The sequence below is a fragment of the Gasterosteus aculeatus genome, chromosome 18, assembly GCF_964276395.1.
Source record: "Gasterosteus aculeatus chromosome 18, fGasAcu3.hap1.1, whole genome shotgun sequence".
NCBI lineage: Eukaryota > Metazoa > Chordata > Actinopteri > Perciformes > Gasterosteidae > Gasterosteus > Gasterosteus aculeatus.
Genome location: NC_135706.1, coordinates 9,004,782 through 9,021,687, shown reverse-complemented (window position 1 = coordinate 9,021,687; position 16,906 = coordinate 9,004,782). Strand labels below are relative to the sequence as shown.

The window sequence follows — 16,906 nt, the reverse complement described above, 5'->3', positions numbered from 1 at the left end:
AAATACTTTAAATGTAATGTTTAGATGTCCCATGAAAAATGGGCAGTTGGTGCCTTCAGCACATGCAGATGTCTGCTACTCCAACAAACAATGTCCTCTTTTACTTCCTGACTCACTTACATACTTTGTTGTATTTTATTCCATGATTTATGTATTTCCCATTTATCTCCGAGTTGGCAACAGAGAGGAGAAACTGGGAAGTATATTCATAAACATTCTATACTATATGATTCACCAAAATATAATTGTGATTTGCCCTATGTAAAGCCAGCTGTGGTCTTTTTATTAGACCAATTATGACGACAAAGACCTGTGTGTCACGGAAGGACGTAATTTGCCTCTGTTGCAACACAAAATACAATTATTTTATGACCAAGTACTACTATAATGATTTTCAACTCTCTCGACTCTTCAGAGTAAATGTGTACGCATGATGCCCTGACTTTTTAGATTGAGGAGTTAACCAGTAGCCTTCCAGAACTTCAGGCCTTGGCCAGCAGCACTTCTTCACTGGACAGCTCAACCAGCAGCACTGAGATCACCAGCTCACTGGTCAAAAGAAAAACCTTCCCACCTCTGCAGGGCGGAGCCAGAAAGGCCCTACTGAGATGGGTTCAGCAGACAGCCACCAAGTATGTAGCCTCCCTAAAAATTGTCCCGCTCTTCGAAACCAGATATGCAAAATGCAAACATTTTGATGCTCTAATCTTTTAGACGCCTGGGGATTGAGGTGAAGGACTTTGGTCCCAGTTGGCGCACGGGCTTAGCGTTCTTTGCAGTCATCCATGCCCTTCGGCCCAATCTAGTTAACATGGAGCATGTATGGAGGAGGCCCAACCGAGAAAACCTGCAAGAAGCTTTCTTACTGGCTGAGAAGGAGCTAGGCATTCCACAACTTCTTGACCCAGAGGGTAAATTACATTTTCTACCACATTTACGCAAGACTTTGTCATTAAGTTGATGAAAAGTGAAAAATATATACATTAGCTATATAACTACATGAAATGAATTTTTCCCATGTTGCCTTGTATTACCAATGTATTACATTGTATTTTTCTCTTGCTTTTAAAGAACAGAAGAACATGATTCTGTATTACATATTCAAAGAATAATAAATTATTTACCTTATATATCATTTTCCATCATGTAGAGCTGTTTTTTTCATGGTGCTAATAGTGGGCATCTATCACAGCGTCAGATGTGCAGCTCAGGTTCACTTCCAACCACCAGCTGTGCCCCTTCACGCCTGCCCTTCAGAATGAACTCTGACAAATTGAGCTTGACATCAGCATAATTAAGGTCCATTAGGCCATGAGATTCACCGTGTTGGAACCTCCAAACAAAACTTGGACACCAATCTAAAGTGCTGACGGTTGTTTTCATATAAGATTGCCGTTGTCTCTCGTTTGATGTCATTCAAACACATGGATTCCTGATATCCATCTGAGATCTGTGGTGCAGTTATCAGCTGGCCTCGACTTGGTATCGCATCTGATTGCATTCATTTGGTTCCATCCTCAGATGTCGACGTAGACAAGCCAGATGAGAAATCCATTATGACATACATAGCCCAGTTCCTGAAGCATCATCCGGATCTAGAGCAAAGCGACTCAGATGGACAGCGAGATGAAGAGGTAAGAGTCTAATTCATCTGGATACGCCATTCCTTCTCTTCACTCAATCTTTATCCCGTGTGTTTTTTTTCCTTCTCATCAGATTTCCCAGTTAGTGTGTCACACCTCAGCTATGACATATACATACATGGCACTTTGTGTGTGTTAACTCAGTATTGTGTGCACAATTCTAAATACTGTTTGATGCTTGTTTTAACACATTGTGGATGAGGCGGATGAAGTTACTTTATGCTTTCTAAAAATGTCTGATGTGGTAAGCACCAGTAATCCGCCGTGCAACGTAGGTTAAAACAAACGTTAATAATTGCACTTGTCATGGGACAAGTGGCAGCGTCTGGCCTATTGTCTCTCTTTCCTTGTTGCACATCTCTCCCTTTGTGTCTCCTTGTCTTTGTGTGGTGTGTTTGCGTGGTCACTGCTTTCCTGTGGTGGTTGTTCTGGCCTCTGTCTCACAGCTTGGTTTTACTCCTCGCAATACAGAGGAATTGTTGGAGGTGGGTTATGGAACAGAAAGTCCCAGGGGCAAGTTTTCATCCATCTTCCATGGCACAATGCAATCAGCACCCATGCAGATTCATGGATTCCACATAAATGTGACTAATTACATTGCTGGGTCTACTATTGGATTACAGTATCACTCCCTACTGTACAATGTATGACTGCGATTAAACACTGTTCTTCCCGTGTCACAATAAAGCTTACATGATAATATTTGCTCTTTATCTTACCTGATGTGATATTCCTGCCGCAGGGTTTCGGAGCCATGCTAACAAAACGACGTCCCAGTATTATAAGACGTGCTATTACCATTTATTAACGTTACCTCCCGCTATGGCTTCTGGTTCCATTAGCATGACAATGAAGGCCTCTGGCATTGATACAGCGTATTTGATGGAAAGCTTGTGAGTTGCTCGTTTTTAAGGTTAACAGTGGAAAGAACAGCGATGTGCTTTAAAGCTGTGCTCACCACTTGCATTCAGGTTAGCACTGTGTTTGTTTTTGTACAACGCTGAGGAGGCTCTTGATGTTGGTTGTGTTTGTGTTTTACACCACACTCAGCACAGTATAACGGATAAAGGTCTACTTCAGCATTAGCTCCATTCATTTTAAGTTGGATATTATTACAGGAGTTGACGTAAAGTGCTAAAACCGAATTAAATCAGATTGAACCGCTTTAAAACTGAATTGAATAGATCTCACAAGCTTTTGAAAAGCAAAGTATTATCGTCATGGTTACTGAAAATCCAATGAAAGGTTAGTAGGGGGTCTCAGACAAAGTACTCTGTTTAAGCTGAGTGTTTTTGGCAGCTGTGGGTTTTTGACGTTTTGTCCAACAGGGAGACACAGTGGATTAAGAGAACACATGTTTAACAGCACATGCCCTCTCTTTCACCCTCTCCCTTTCATCACTCCCTCCAACATTTATTTATTATCACTTTTCGCTCTGTCTTTCTGTTTTCCCCTTTCTGTTTTCTCTTGCACTCCTCCCTTCGCTCTTCTACTTTTTTTTCCATTTCCCCCGCCGTGCTTCCCAATTTCCATGTTCATCTTTCCACCCGTGGTTCACCCCACCATCCCTCACCCACCTCGGCCTCCTAGAGAGAGCAGCGAAAGAGCCTGAGGGAGCACAAAATGTGGCTCAACCAGCTGGAGAGAGATGCAATACAGGCTCAGGAGACTGAGGGAAATCTCGCTCAACAGTACCAGGTTAGTGTCAACATGTGTGTCGATGTGTGTGCAGTTGAAACTGGGCAGACGCTCCTATTATTAGCTTAATCAGTCGCATTACACTGTGGGGATCAGACAGCAGCCATCGAATTCTCAGTCAATCTGGCTTATTCCACCAAGCCTCGGGATACTTTCCATATTCAGGAACATGTGGGATGCCCTCATATTCTGCACATTATGCGACAAATCTGAAGCCGCAGAGCAAGGCACTGAGAGGCAGTTAGCCATAGATTAAATACGGCTCAATTGGATACCAGCGTGAACAGGGTGTAACCCCTGAGAAAGCACTATGCTTGGTAACTTGAATACTCATTTTGGAGTGGTAGATTATAAGTATATTTTACTTTTCAGTTGTTCAAGAGGCTGCACGTCCAGTTGGAGATGAGGAGGAAGCAGGTGGAAGGAGCTTTGCAGTCCACTCAAAAGGATGGAATGCTGACTGTGGATCAGGCTCTGGTCAAACAGGCCTGGGAAAGAGTCTCTAATAAGGTGAGAGAAGCAGGATGGACATTCAATCTGCTCATATATTTTCAGACAGATTCAAACCAAAGATGTCATGTTGTGCGTTTTGTCTTTAATTACAGTCATTTTTGTGTTATCCAATGAGTTAGACAATCGCAATCTGCACAGTCTCTGTCTCTCCTCACCTGAGTCCCTTGTTTCAGCTCTTAGACTGGCATCTGCAGCTGGACAGGTCCCTGCCAGCTCCTCTGGATATTGTGGGGACATGGCTGCATGAGGCTGAAGGCGCCTTACGACAAGAGATTGTCATACAACAGGCACACGACATGACAGCCAACGCCGTCCACGGGGCTCTGGAACAGCACAAGGTTAGCATGATTGGTTTTCTTATTTTCATAGTATCTCTGTTTTTGTTTGTTTGTAGAGCTATTTATTTCAAATGTACTCTTTTAATTGTAAAACCTACGTAAAAAACTGAAATCAAATAAACATCTTTAAAATAACTCACTATTGAGAGCAATACAGTCCTAGAATGTTTTGGTTTGTTTGAAAATGTCCAGGTTCAGAAGAATAGTATTATTATATCTATCTACGATCTGCAGGATGTGTTGAAAGACCTGGAAAGTCACCAGCAGATCTTTCAGAGGATCCATAAAGACAGAAGTGTCGATGGAGTCCCTGTTCACCCAGACCAGCTCCAAGACATGGCTGAGAGGTAATCAAGACACCTGGAGAGGAGCAGAAGTAGAATGTGCGGGTCAAGCTGCAGGTCTGATGTCCTTTGTTAACTTTGTGTTTTTTTTAGGATGAACTTTGTCTGTACGTCTTCCAGCATCCACCTGTCAAGAATGGAATTCTTGGAGAACAAACACCACATGCAGGCTTTCCTCACTCTGACTGAGTCCAAGCTCAAATCCTGGATCATAAAATACGGCCGTCAGGAGTCGGTGGAGCTGATGCTCCACAACTATGTTGTAAGCTTAGGTTTTAAATTCCCTCTGTACAGGATTTACTGAACTGCTAATTTAAACTTTAGGTGTTCTGTATAGTACAATGTATTACTGCTGAATATGCTGTGTGATGCACATGCAGAGATTTTTTAATCTTTAATTCTTTCTGCATCAGTCATTTGTGGAGGAGCAACATTTCTTTGAGAATTACGAGGCGTTGTTCCAGTCCCTGAAACAATCTGCTGAGGCCTATGTCAATGCTGATGGCTCAGGTGAGAAATCTGACTGTATGGTATAAATGTATTATTGTATTTATACTGTACACAATAGGAATGACGTTTTATGTACATGTTACGTCCATGTGGCCGCTACTGATACAATAAATATCAAATATTTGCATTCAAGTGCTGCTGATGCATATAAGATCCTCTGGGAAGTGAATCAATTAAAAACTTGAGTTGAAGGTTCCTGATATTGTAGCAGAAAGGAACATGTTTGAACACACTATATGCACAGCATACAGGAATGTCCATTTCTACTATTTTGTGATTCAAAATCACATGAAAATCAGATTTGTCAATGGAGCAGTCCTGCTCAGTGACGCCGTGTAATCACTCTCAATGGTCTCATATCACAGGGTCAAATATCTCTGTGTAAATGTTATTGTTGTTGTAGATATTGTACACATAGCTCACCTTTATTGTCCCTTGTCAGTAACCCAGCAATGAGACTGTCTCTTCCACTAGCTCAGCCTGACGCTGTCTGGTTTTACACCCGAGTAGAAGGGGAGAGTCTGCAGGCTACAACTAAATGAGGTCCCTCCATTCCCAGCTCCCAGTGGGGAATACGACCCCATTTGCTAGTTAGGGGCTGCTCCACTTCTGCAGGTCTCTGGGCGCAAACCGAGCTAGTTTGTTGGTTTCATTAAGTTTCCGGGTTGTGCTGCTTCAGGGTATGCAGAGAGGAGCAGTGAGGTATAACGAGAAATCAGGACATTGGAGGCTTGATCGGTGGACCCACAAAAGAAGAGCCCCTCACCTTCACTACCATCCATACCGACTAGAGCCCTGCTGGTAGTTAGCGCCCTGGGCTCTAATTGGGTGGATGAGAGATCAGTTTGAGGATTTCACTAAACTGAGATGAGAGAGAGGAGAACAGTGGAATTGATAGGTAATTATTAACCATTTAAAAACACACTGTTTGATAAAGGTGTGTTTGGATGTGGTTTTTAATCAGTCATTGAGCAGCTGCACACTGGCTGACAATAGTTGGTGGTAAAGGCAAAGATAACACGTCTCCCTCGCGTGAGAGTTTTGAGGTCAGATTTGACGGCAACGGCTGGTAGCTTTATCAGTCCTCATGTTCCCTACTGCTGGTGATTTCTTATATGCAGTGCCTCAAAGTGAGGCTTTGAAACTTTTGCTAAACAGCAAAAGGGACCGTTATATCACAGTAGCCTATATGTAAATGCTTTAAACGTAGTATAAGGCAGCGTTCCCCAACCTTTTTTGCCCCACTTTTATGTTAGATAACATTTTGCGAACCACTCTTGAAGCTGTGGTGGAATGACGCAACAAAAAAACAGAATTAAAAAGTAATTTTAAAAAGTCAAATGAAAAAAGTGATTTATTCTTTCTGTGCGGCCACTTAGTGTTATATTAGAAATTGTTGTTTTTGAAGTTTATGTGTCGCTCTTCCAGTGGACGATGGTGAGACGGGAGTGCGTCGGTTCATGCGGGAGGTGGTGACCCAGTGGAGGAGTTTGTCCATGGAAGTGCGCAGTGTGAAGAGCATGCTGGAGGAGGTGCTTTCCAACTGGGAGAGGTACACCTCAACAGTGGCCTCCTTCCAGGCCTGGCTGGAGGATGCTGAGGAAGCCCTGAGGCAGCCAGACAATATAAAACGGGTACAATATTAATATTTTAGGAAACCCCACCATACATAGATTCAAAGTTATAATTTTTTGTGTACAGATTACGTTCTCTTCCCACATGCATTTATTTGATGGACTCAAATGCCTCAGAGAAGGGGCAATCACATCCATGTCATCCCAATTTCAAGCATTTGGTCTTTTAAGTGGAATCCTATTAGCAGTCTCCACTCAAGTATCAAATGATCTCCTTGACTTACAACAAGCCACTAAGGATATTCTGGTTGTCAAATCGCCATGGTTACCTCGGATTCACATCCTCGCCAAGGATTAGACGGCTAATTACCCTAGTTTTTTATTGTCCTTTCTTTGTTTCTTTCTATGAATTCCTTTCATTGTCTCCCTTTAGATTAGCTTTCTTTGTTCATTCTTTGCCACTCATTCTGCGGGTTGTTCTTTGTTTCTCTTAATTTGTCTCGGTTTCTTTCTGTCTTTTTAATGAGTCTGTCTGTCATCCAGGATTTTTTTAGGAATCTCAGCCACTGGATGGATCAGCAGGCAGCCATGAACGACGCAGGGAATTTTCTCATTGAAACATGCGATGAAACCGTGTCGCTTGATCTCAAGCAGCAGCTGCTTCTTTTGAATGGACGATGGAGAGACCTTTTCCTCAAAGTCAAACAAGTAACTAACAAAAACAATAGCCAGTAAAAAAGTTTAGGTATTCTTCTTTTTTAATGTCTATTACTGTTTGACCCAAGCCTGATGAATATACATCTCTCCATTAACATTTTATATATTTTTGTATATAATATTATATACAAAAGGTACCTATAGTTTTACTAACTTTCCTTTGCTACAGTATGCCCGTGCAGATGAGCTGGAGAAGTGGAGAACGGACTATCTGAAGGCCGTGTCAGCCCTTAAAGAGCTACTGGACACAGCAGAGGCAAAGCTCAACGTTCATGTCCAGGTGTCCTTCCTCAATGTCAGAGCATTTCTGCAGGATGTGGAGGTGAGAAAATCAAAGTGCCAGTTTTTTTTAGGCGCTGATTAGATCACTTAGTCATTAACATTTGGGCTGTAATCAGACAGGCCTGTGACTCATTTACAAGATGCATAACAGCATTTTTCCCCTTTAGAATGAATTTGGTTAAAACAGTCCAGTCAGAAACATGCTCCACAATTCTCCCAGTTGATTTTGCATTTGCATTTTTTAACTTTTGATAAACTGTTGGTAAAAATGTTGTGTAAGTGCTGTTGTGAAGTAAGAGCTGCAGACAACCTTGTTGAATTCATTTTAGCGCCAAAAGTTTTGATGAAAAGCGATTGAATTTAAGGACTTTCAAGATAACCATTTGCCTCAATGTTTCATTTTAGAATACCAAGCTAAAGGTTGTTGCCATGGAGACACAATACAAGTTGGCTGCCCGCAGCGCTATGCTCCTTGCCAAAGATGCACCGCAGGATGAGGCTGCCAGGGTCATGGCAACTATGACCACAGCCAAAGGTCAACTGAGTAAGGTAGGTATCCATAACGTCAGAAACATGTGAATCTCAATTAAATGTATCTCAAGTCTTTACTTTCCAGTGAGACTTTTTAAAATAATATTCTTGTTTGACATCGCCTTCACATTGTCTGCAGGTGAGAGAGCGGTGTCCCTCCGTTGTGAGGGAGTGTCATGTCCTTCTGCCACTGTTGGAAGAGATGGAGAAACACATCACTGCTTTTTACCAAGCCCTGGAGCGGGCCAGCCGCATCACACAGAGCCAGAACCAACAAAATCACAAGTGGCAGGTCAGATATGATGAAATTGAATAGATTGAACTTAAATAGTGGTATGTTATCATAAGCAAAAAGAATAATGAATAAATAATTCGGGGTGTAAAATAAGTTATATATAACTACCTGCTGGCCCACTTTCAAATCTCTTATTCTTTATTCTTTCCTTCTTTACTATTCCCAGCTCTTTAAAAACATATTACTCTTTTAACATCTTTGTACTATAACATATTTGTCTGATCGGAAGGGAATAGCTGATATATAGGAAACGTGTAGAAATATTTGAATGCACTATTATTAACAGTTTTCCATACTTCTTGTTCCAACCCTGTTCCCTGAATTCCCTCAGGATTTGTTAAATCAGCAGCAGAGCTGTAAACGCTGTCTGTCAGTGATTGAGAGGAATCACCACACATTGCAGAGGGCGCTCTCCACCAGTAAAGTGCTCCGAAACGTCGACCTCTCCCTGCTGCAAAAGAGAGTGGCTGAAATACAGAGCTCGGCGCAGGTCAGTGTTAAACTTCTACGCGTTCACAAACCAGAATGCCACAGACACTGCATTACCACATCACTGACTATTTTAATTAAGTTGCAAGCACATGAAAACACCCAGGAGGCAACAGTTTGCCCCTCATTTGCTCGACGTCAGACAAATAATTTAATTACACTCTATACACAATTACCGATGAGACCGGTCACACTCACGACTACCTGCTGTCCGTCCTCTCAGGTTTTGCTGAAGGAGGTTGGAGAATGGAGAAGGCAGGAGGAGGCCAACAACTGCCTGAGGAGGAGGTTTGAGGAATCAAGGCAAGAGCTGGAGAGAGCACTGAAAAAATCTCAGAGCTGCTTGAGAGAGACCGGAGACGCTGAGGAGTTACTTAAAAAACACCATGTAAGATCTAACCCGTAGCTTCCTGCTTTAGCTTACCTGTATAAAATGAACACCGGCTAGTAAACCTTTACTGATCACAAAGAAAAAAACAGTTACAGTGTCTAAAACCAAAGAAAAACATAAACCAAAATGGACATGTAAGTTATTCTGTTGTTTGGTCTTGCAAACAAAAGAAATTCATTAGTGTCAACTCAAGAATTGAGTTTTACACTCATCGCTTGTATTTGATTCTGCACAGGATTTTTTGGGCCAACTAGACCAGCGGTTACTGAGTGTATTCTTGAAGGCATGTGACGAGCTGACTGACATCCTGCCGCAGGAGGAGCAACAGGGGCTGCAAGAAACGGTCCGCAGGCTGCACAAACACTGGAAGGTCAGGGTTCACCATGCTTTAATATTCTCACTAATTACTGTACTATCCGGAAGCCGCTGAGCTTCAGGAAAACCGGATGACCATTATAGCGTTCCCTCCAGTGTGTTTGTAGTTAACCTCTACTTAGACAGATTCAAATGCAAAACTCTCAAAGTCTACTCGCAGTTTCCCTTGAGGATATCTTGTCTCGGCAGACAGTTTGAGCAGGATATAATAAGAGACCCATCTATATTATGGTATATCTATCTTTATTCCTTCTCACTGTTTTCTACAGGACGTCCAAGGCGAGGTACCCTCTCACCTGCTTTGTTTAAAAGTGAAGGTGGAGCAAAGTCGAGTTGCTGTGATCATACAAGACTGCAAAACAGAGCTAGAGAGAGAAATACAAGCCCTCTCTGGTACCTGCACCAGTGAGCGGATGATTAAAGAGCACAGGGTGAGCCTTGGATTTGGTTGAAACTGAAAGAAAGATAATGTATTGTATATGTATTGTAGAGCATTCTAAATTCAACATCCCCTCTTTTTATCTCCAGACGTTCTTCAGGGAACGAAAACCTCTGACTTTGTGTGAGAAGAGGATTAAAAACATGGAGGATCTATGTCATCAGTTGCACGACAACGACCCGGCTTATCGAATGCTAGACTCTACAAGAAGAGCTGTAGAAGAGGTTAAAGAGCAAATCAAAAGCACCCACCTCAAACTGGAGCATCACCCTGATAAGTGGAAGAAGTGGAACGACAGGTAAAAGTTGATGAAGTCTCAGTCCTCGCAGGGAGGTCTGACATTGTTTAGTGACTGAAGGGGCTTCAAAGTAGTTGTTCCTTCCGGTAGGTTCTGTGAGCTTTCTGATTGGCTCTCATCTCAGAGGAGGCAGCTGAGGCTCCTGAGAGAGACAGCAAGAAATTCTGCCCATCAGGAGCAAGTTAATGCAGGTGTTCAGGTGAGCTAGCACATTGTGTTTGCTGCTGTAGGCACAAAGAACAGCTGATGATTCAAGGCAGCTCAGCCTCAGTAAAACTGCATTCCATTTTTTTTTGTGCTTCCACCATTGCCAGGCACTGCAGGAAGCAGTAGATGCCAGAGAGGAGAGCCTGTTGTGGCTTAAGAGCCGCCTGGCCGCACTTTCTGAGGTTAGCTCTGAACTGGAGGTCCAAAGACAGAGAACGGCTCTGGCCAAACTCTCAGCTGACCTGCGCGCACTCCTTTCTTCTCTCTGTCAGGTATTCAAAGATATTCCAAATGCTTAAACGTTGGTCTATATCCTGTGTTATCGCAACAAAATCCGTCTGTCTGACTCTTTGCCTCCCTCATTCACAGTGGGGTGAGGAGGGCTCTGCTAGGTTCCAATACGAGGAGCTGAGGGAGGAGGTGCACGGTGCTTTGGACGAGGTTCTAAGAGTGCGAAGGGAGTCTGAGGAGCAGACCAGCAGGATTCTGAATGCTGAGGACCTGGAGGAGGCCAATCAACTCTATCTTATTCACCAGGTGAGTGTAATGAGAAAGGTGATGTCAACTGTGTACAGGTGTTTGATTTACAGAAGCTTCTATCAAAAGGTTACATCAGACCACACGGAAATGAGTTGGTGTTTTGAAAGTGAACAAAATCTAAAATGTCTTGCGTTGCAAAGGAAAAAAGTATTTTAGTTTGAGTATGTTATTTTTGTCTTAGCTCTACTGACCTCAAGTGGTTCAACTGCTATCAGTGCTGTTCATGTGTACTCAAGGACCCTGCAACATCAATGTACAGTTACAATTTTACAAGGTTGTTGTCATTGTACACAGATGCACAACGTAGTGCCGTCGATAGACATGCTACCATGGACACTTCTGGATGAGGAAAGATTTTCCTGCAACAAAAACAAATTTCCACAAAGTTATTTTGTTTTCTGTGTTTGTGAAAGCACCACCAAAAGCGCCTGGATGCTACCAAGAGAGAGGCGGAGCTTCTGGTGGCCCACTGCCACCAGCTGCCGAAGGGGGAGGGGCTCAGTCAGTCGCTACGGGAGCTCGAAGGAGCTTTCACAGATGTCGACCATGACTCAGGGGCAAAAGAGCACAACCTGCAGGTAAACCCAAATCTGGATTTTCCCCAAATGTCATTATGCTAATGTTTGCATAAGTGAGTGTCCACACAGACCCCTGCAGTCATCATTGATTGCTCCATGTTAAACCTTAAACAGTTATTGACTGTTTATCATGTTCGTGTCTGTTGTTTTGTGATTCGTTTATATCTATTCTATCTCTGCCTTCGAATTGATCAAAAAATCAACATCTGTCCACGTGACAATGTTCAAGATTAATGTAGAGCACGACTACATTTTCAAGGGGAAACCCACTGTAAAATACATCCAAACTTCAGGGTTGAAAGTTAAAGGTATTGGTCTACATCCCCCTGAATAAATCAAAGTTAAAGATCCATTCTAGACAGATCTTATTACACCAGAGTTGAATAATTAAAGAGAGAGAGAGAGAGAGAGAGAGAGAGAGAGAGAGAGAGAGAGAGAGAGAGAGAGAGAGAGAGAGAGAGAGAGAGAGAGAGAGAGAGAGAGAGAGAGAGAGAGAGATGCAGTTGTTGAGTATGCATTGAAAAAGATAGAGATAGAAAATTAAATTTTTGTTACTTCTAAAAAATGTTCCTTCTTGAATGAAACCAATCATCCCCGACCCATTAACTCTGTATATTCATGTTCATATTTCTGAATGAAACATTATCCACTAAATGAGCCTGCTGTTTTTTCATCATCTCAAGGCAACGTTGAGCTCCTGGCAGAGTTTTGAAACAGAAAAAGAAACAGTTTGTAGGTTTATTATCAATACCAGAAAAGAGCTGCACAAAGAGCTTATTTTCAACAATCTGGACAGCCTGAAAACGGAGCTGGAACAGAACAAGGTATGACAAGGTCATACAATAAATGTGGTTATGTGCATGTAGTGCCTGCTCCGTATTTGCTCAAACAACATGCTTCTTATTTTTGTCTGTAGGAGCTCCTCACAAAGGTTGAGGAGTGTTTGGTGCGTGCAGCTTTCCTACTAGAGAAGGCAGAAGAGATTCAGCTTGGTCCCAAGAATCACACTCTTCTTCTACAGCAGGCCGATTCAACCAGAGAAGCACTAATGCAGCTTGAGGACCTCCTGAACAAGAAGTACGTTCCATCCTCATTCACAGCTTCCCATCCAATTTAATAACTACTCAAACTTCAGTCTTAATTTCAGTTTTTGAAAATTGTGAAAGTGAAGAAGCAGAAGTTCACCTAGACATTTATGCAGTATATTTTACAACATTCATCCTTTATAATCTTGTGTCTCCCAGTGTTGTCCAGCTGGAGAAGATGTGTATGTGGTGGGAGCGCATCTGCAGCCAATCAGAGGCTTTCTCTCTATGGATCAGGGAGAAAGAGATGGAGCTGGAGGCCGTGAACTCCACCTCTTCCTCAGATCCCCTGGATAAACACATCAGCACGGTGGAGGTATATTATGCATCTATATACCTTTCAGGATTATTATCTTCTGATATTGGTGAATAATTGTGCACTATACACATGCTTTTTGGTAGCTCACACGAAAATTGGTCAAAATTGCTGTCTTGACAGTAGACTGCAGTGTACGATATCAGTGAGGCCGGAGGGATACTAAGATGGAATAAGATTACATTTGAATGTAACCCCAAGGGAAACTGGGTCAGAGAGCAGCAGCGAAGACTAGGATATAGAAAATAAATATAAATATAATACAAATATATAATCTTGGTTTTCCAGACCTCAACCTTATTAATCTCATGGAGGTTTGAGAAGGGGACAAAGAAATGTCGAAAACATTTGGGATAGCTTTTTAAGACCTGCGGCAGACATTGATTAGTTTGGAAACACTTTCCTCCAGAAACAGCACAGTCAGTTTTTTTTCATAAACAACTTTTTGCATTTCAATTCTTCTAAAACTCTACAAACCTGAATCTGTCATATACAAACAACGCATAATATAGGTTCTGTCTTGTTTATTTTCATCTTCTTCTCGTTTTGCCTTCGCGCAGGCTGTGGCAGAAGGTCTAGAGGAGAGAAAGGCCACACTAGCCCACATGGAGGTGGACTGTGAGGCCCTGTCGGGGTTTGTGACCCCTGGAGAGACCGGACGTATCCGGGCTCGACTCGCACACATGAGGCGCCACTGGGAAGAGTTGATGGGGAGAGTAGAACAGTTGGGAGGACAGCTCAACCAGAGCGCCTCGTACTGGCAGAGATACAACAATAATCTCGAACAGGTATGCAGAAACGCGTACTGGAGTAGTTTGGTGGAGAAATTCTAATTAAGACTCATCACCATCGGTTAAATATACTAGTAAATAAGCTGTTGTCATCATCAGGTCAAGAAAACAATGACTGACCTCAAAGAGAAGCTTAACTGCCCGGTCACACACTGCTCATCTTCATCAGAGACCTACAAAAACCTCCAGGATCATATAGTAAGAGAAAAGAATGCCTTAATGTGACATCACTATAGGACCTGCAGGTTGTAACTTTGTTTTTGTTTTTGTAGTTCCCTTTTCCTTTTTCATAGATAAATAGTATTTTAATCAACTTATTGCTGAATATTTTTCAGGTTACGCAGTAATCCCCAGCATGAGACTGTGTGAAATTGCTTAGCTCGTTGTTACTTGTCATGTCAGTAGGCTTCATGTATGAGTTCACTTTGTAGCCGTTGAGGTTTAACGGCCTCCGCGGAGTTAATGACAAGTACATATCCGTTTCCTGCAGGAGGTCTGCCAGGCTGTCGAGCAGCTGAACCCGAGGCTGATGGCTCTGTGTTCGGCAATGAAGAGGCTCGGAGAGGGAAGCCAGCTGGAGGAAGAGGTGGCTAACCTCCAGAAGCAACAGCGAGAATTTTCGGAAAAGGCAACAGAAAAGCAATCGACATTACAGACCCTTCTAGCACTTTGGCAGAGGTAAAGTTGTATGTGCCTGTGTTGTTGAATCAATGTTTTGATAATCTGCATCTGCAAAATAAACATGCATTTACATTTAGCTGAAAAAGACACACATCTCAGACAGCTTTGCTCGTTGAAAACACACAAATGATACATCGCATTGTGCTTTTAAGACAAAATGACCTTGATAATATTTAGGATGTGTGGTCAGCTGGTGTGATGCCTTTATCTTTATTTGAGCCATTCGAGTGTGTGTGAATATAAAAAAAATAATAATTTGGATTCGCAAATGAGTCTTATTCTGATTGTAAAAACGTTGCTATTTCTACTTTTATTTTGCACTTGTGTTCTTGCTGAATCCTCATTCGTGTGCCAATTTTCCCTTTTTTTCCCGGAATCCTTCTCTCATCCTAGTTGGATGTGGAGGAGCGAGATCTTGTCTTTGACTCAATCTGTCTGTCCTCCACTCCACCATCGCCTTTCAATTCTAATAATAGGCTTTTCTTATCACTTTCTCACACAATAGACTTAGACAGGACTGGAGCAATTGTTTCTCACTCTCTATATTTGTCACATGTAAGCTGTTTATAGAGTCAACGCGTCAGTGCTTGTTTTGTTTTATCCTATTAATCCATGCTAGGTTGTTGGTCAAGTCATTTTATTTTGGATGCTGAACTTAAACTGATTTTGCGTATATGTGTGTGTGTCTGCCTGTTTGTGTGGGACTCTCTGCAGTCAATCTTCTCCCCTGCAGGTGTATGCATGAGGGATTACTTGCAGCACAGGGTGCTCTGGCAAGATAGGTTGCCGCATTATGACCCTGTAACTGATACTGAGACTTGGTCAAATAATAACAAGATATCACACAGACTGTATTACTGTCTGTGTTTGTGTATGTGTCATTGCTTGTATCTACTTTGAAATCACAAGTGACTAAGAGGAATGATTATTTTTCAGTACAATTCTGCACAATTCTGCATAATTTGTATTACATTTAAATTTAGGGTGCCACCTTTGTATCCACAGATTCGAAAAGGAGGGTTCATCCATGAAAACCTGGCTGAGCAGGTGTGAGTCTGTTTGCTGTCCAGACTCAGACCTGCTTTGTGTGGACAAAATAAAGCTTAGGAATGAACTGCTGAATATACAAGTAAGTCATTTTACTATTAGTTGCTTCTTTAGCATCAATTTGCGACATCATTTGTGGCATCCTTTTAAACACCCATTTCCCCTTCCAGGAGATGCAGGGGGAGACAGCATCCTATGAGGTTCTTCTGCAGGGTCTTGTGAATCTCGCGCTATGTCTGTACCCCACAGCACCCGAAGCTCATATCCAAAAGATCAGCAATGATCTCGTACAACTACAGGAAAGATGCTCCGCTGTGAAGAACAGCACATCACACAGGCAATTATCCTGCTAGATTTATCACACAGATATCCATCCATCCATCCATCTTCAACCGCTTATCCGGGGTCGGGTCGCGGGGGCAACAGCTCCAGCAGGGGACCCCAAACTTCCCTTTCCCGGGCCACATCTACCAGCTCTGACTGGGGGATCCCAAGGCGTTCCCAGGCCAGTGCAGAGATATAATCTCTCCACCTAGTCCTGGGTCTTCCCCGGGGCCTCTTCCCAGCTGGCCGTGCCTGAAACACCTCCCTAGGGAGGCGCCCAGGGGGCATCCTCACCAGATGCCCAAACCACCTCAACTGGCTCCTTTCGACGCAAAGGAGCAGCGGCTCTACTCCGAGCTCCTCGCGAATGGCTGAGCTTCTCACCCTATCCCTAAGGGAGACGCCAGCCACTCTCCTGAGGAAACCCATTTCGGCCGCTTGTACCCGTGACCTAGTTCTTTCGGTCATGACCCATCCTTCATGACCATAGGTGAGGGTAGGAACGAAGATTGACCGGTAGATCGAGAGCTTTGCCTTCCGGCTCAGCTCTCTTTTCGTCACAACGGTGCGGTAAAGCGAGTGCAATACCGCCCCCGCTGCTCCGATTCTCCGGCCAAACTCACACTCCATCTTCCCCTCACTCGTGAACAAGACCCCGAGGTACTTGAACTCCTTCACTTGGGGTAAGGACACATTCCCTACCTGGAGTAGGCAATCCATCGGTTTCCTGCTGAGAACCATGGCCTCAGATTTAGAGGTGCTAATCCTCATCCCGACCGCTTCACACTCGACTGCGAAACGCTCCAGTGAGAGTTGGAGGTCACAGACGGAAGATGCCATCAGGACCACATCATCTGCAAAAAGCAGCGATGAGATCCGCAGCCCCCCGAACTGTAAACC

General features: G+C 43.1%; 1 protein-coding gene across 9 annotated transcripts in view; it reads left to right on the top strand.

Moving 5' to 3' along the window:
- syne1a (spectrin repeat containing, nuclear envelope 1a) overlaps positions 1–16,906 on the top strand; it is a 115,025-nt gene that overhangs the window by 20,193 nt on the left and 77,926 nt on the right. For all 9 annotated transcript variants that reach the window (XM_078093108.1, XM_078093110.1, XM_078093111.1 and 6 more), the window contains exons 7-37: positions 451–632; positions 715–911; positions 1,522–1,634; positions 3,234–3,341; positions 3,714–3,851; positions 4,028–4,192; positions 4,427–4,539; positions 4,630–4,798; positions 4,950–5,046; positions 6,475–6,680; positions 7,164–7,328; positions 7,507–7,659; positions 8,025–8,168; positions 8,290–8,442; positions 8,777–8,935; positions 9,158–9,322; positions 9,561–9,695; positions 9,970–10,131; positions 10,229–10,437; positions 10,528–10,636; positions 10,752–10,916; positions 11,014–11,181; positions 11,598–11,762; positions 12,446–12,586; positions 12,679–12,839; positions 13,007–13,163; positions 13,724–13,951; positions 14,054–14,152; positions 14,445–14,632; positions 15,641–15,764; positions 15,853–16,019. In XM_078093108.1, coding sequence (XP_077949234.1) covers positions 451–632; positions 715–911; positions 1,522–1,634; positions 3,234–3,341; positions 3,714–3,851; positions 4,028–4,192; positions 4,427–4,539; positions 4,630–4,798; positions 4,950–5,046; positions 6,475–6,680; positions 7,164–7,328; positions 7,507–7,659; positions 8,025–8,168; positions 8,290–8,442; positions 8,777–8,935; positions 9,158–9,322; positions 9,561–9,695; positions 9,970–10,131; positions 10,229–10,437; positions 10,528–10,636; positions 10,752–10,916; positions 11,014–11,181; positions 11,598–11,762; positions 12,446–12,586; positions 12,679–12,839; positions 13,007–13,163; positions 13,724–13,951; positions 14,054–14,152; positions 14,445–14,632; positions 15,641–15,764; positions 15,853–16,019 — 4,805 coding nt within the window. The remainder of the gene's footprint in view (positions 1–450; positions 633–714; positions 912–1,521; positions 1,635–3,233; positions 3,342–3,713; positions 3,852–4,027; positions 4,193–4,426; positions 4,540–4,629; positions 4,799–4,949; positions 5,047–6,474; positions 6,681–7,163; positions 7,329–7,506; positions 7,660–8,024; positions 8,169–8,289; positions 8,443–8,776; positions 8,936–9,157; positions 9,323–9,560; positions 9,696–9,969; positions 10,132–10,228; positions 10,438–10,527; positions 10,637–10,751; positions 10,917–11,013; positions 11,182–11,597; positions 11,763–12,445; positions 12,587–12,678; positions 12,840–13,006; positions 13,164–13,723; positions 13,952–14,053; positions 14,153–14,444; positions 14,633–15,640; positions 15,765–15,852; positions 16,020–16,906) is intronic.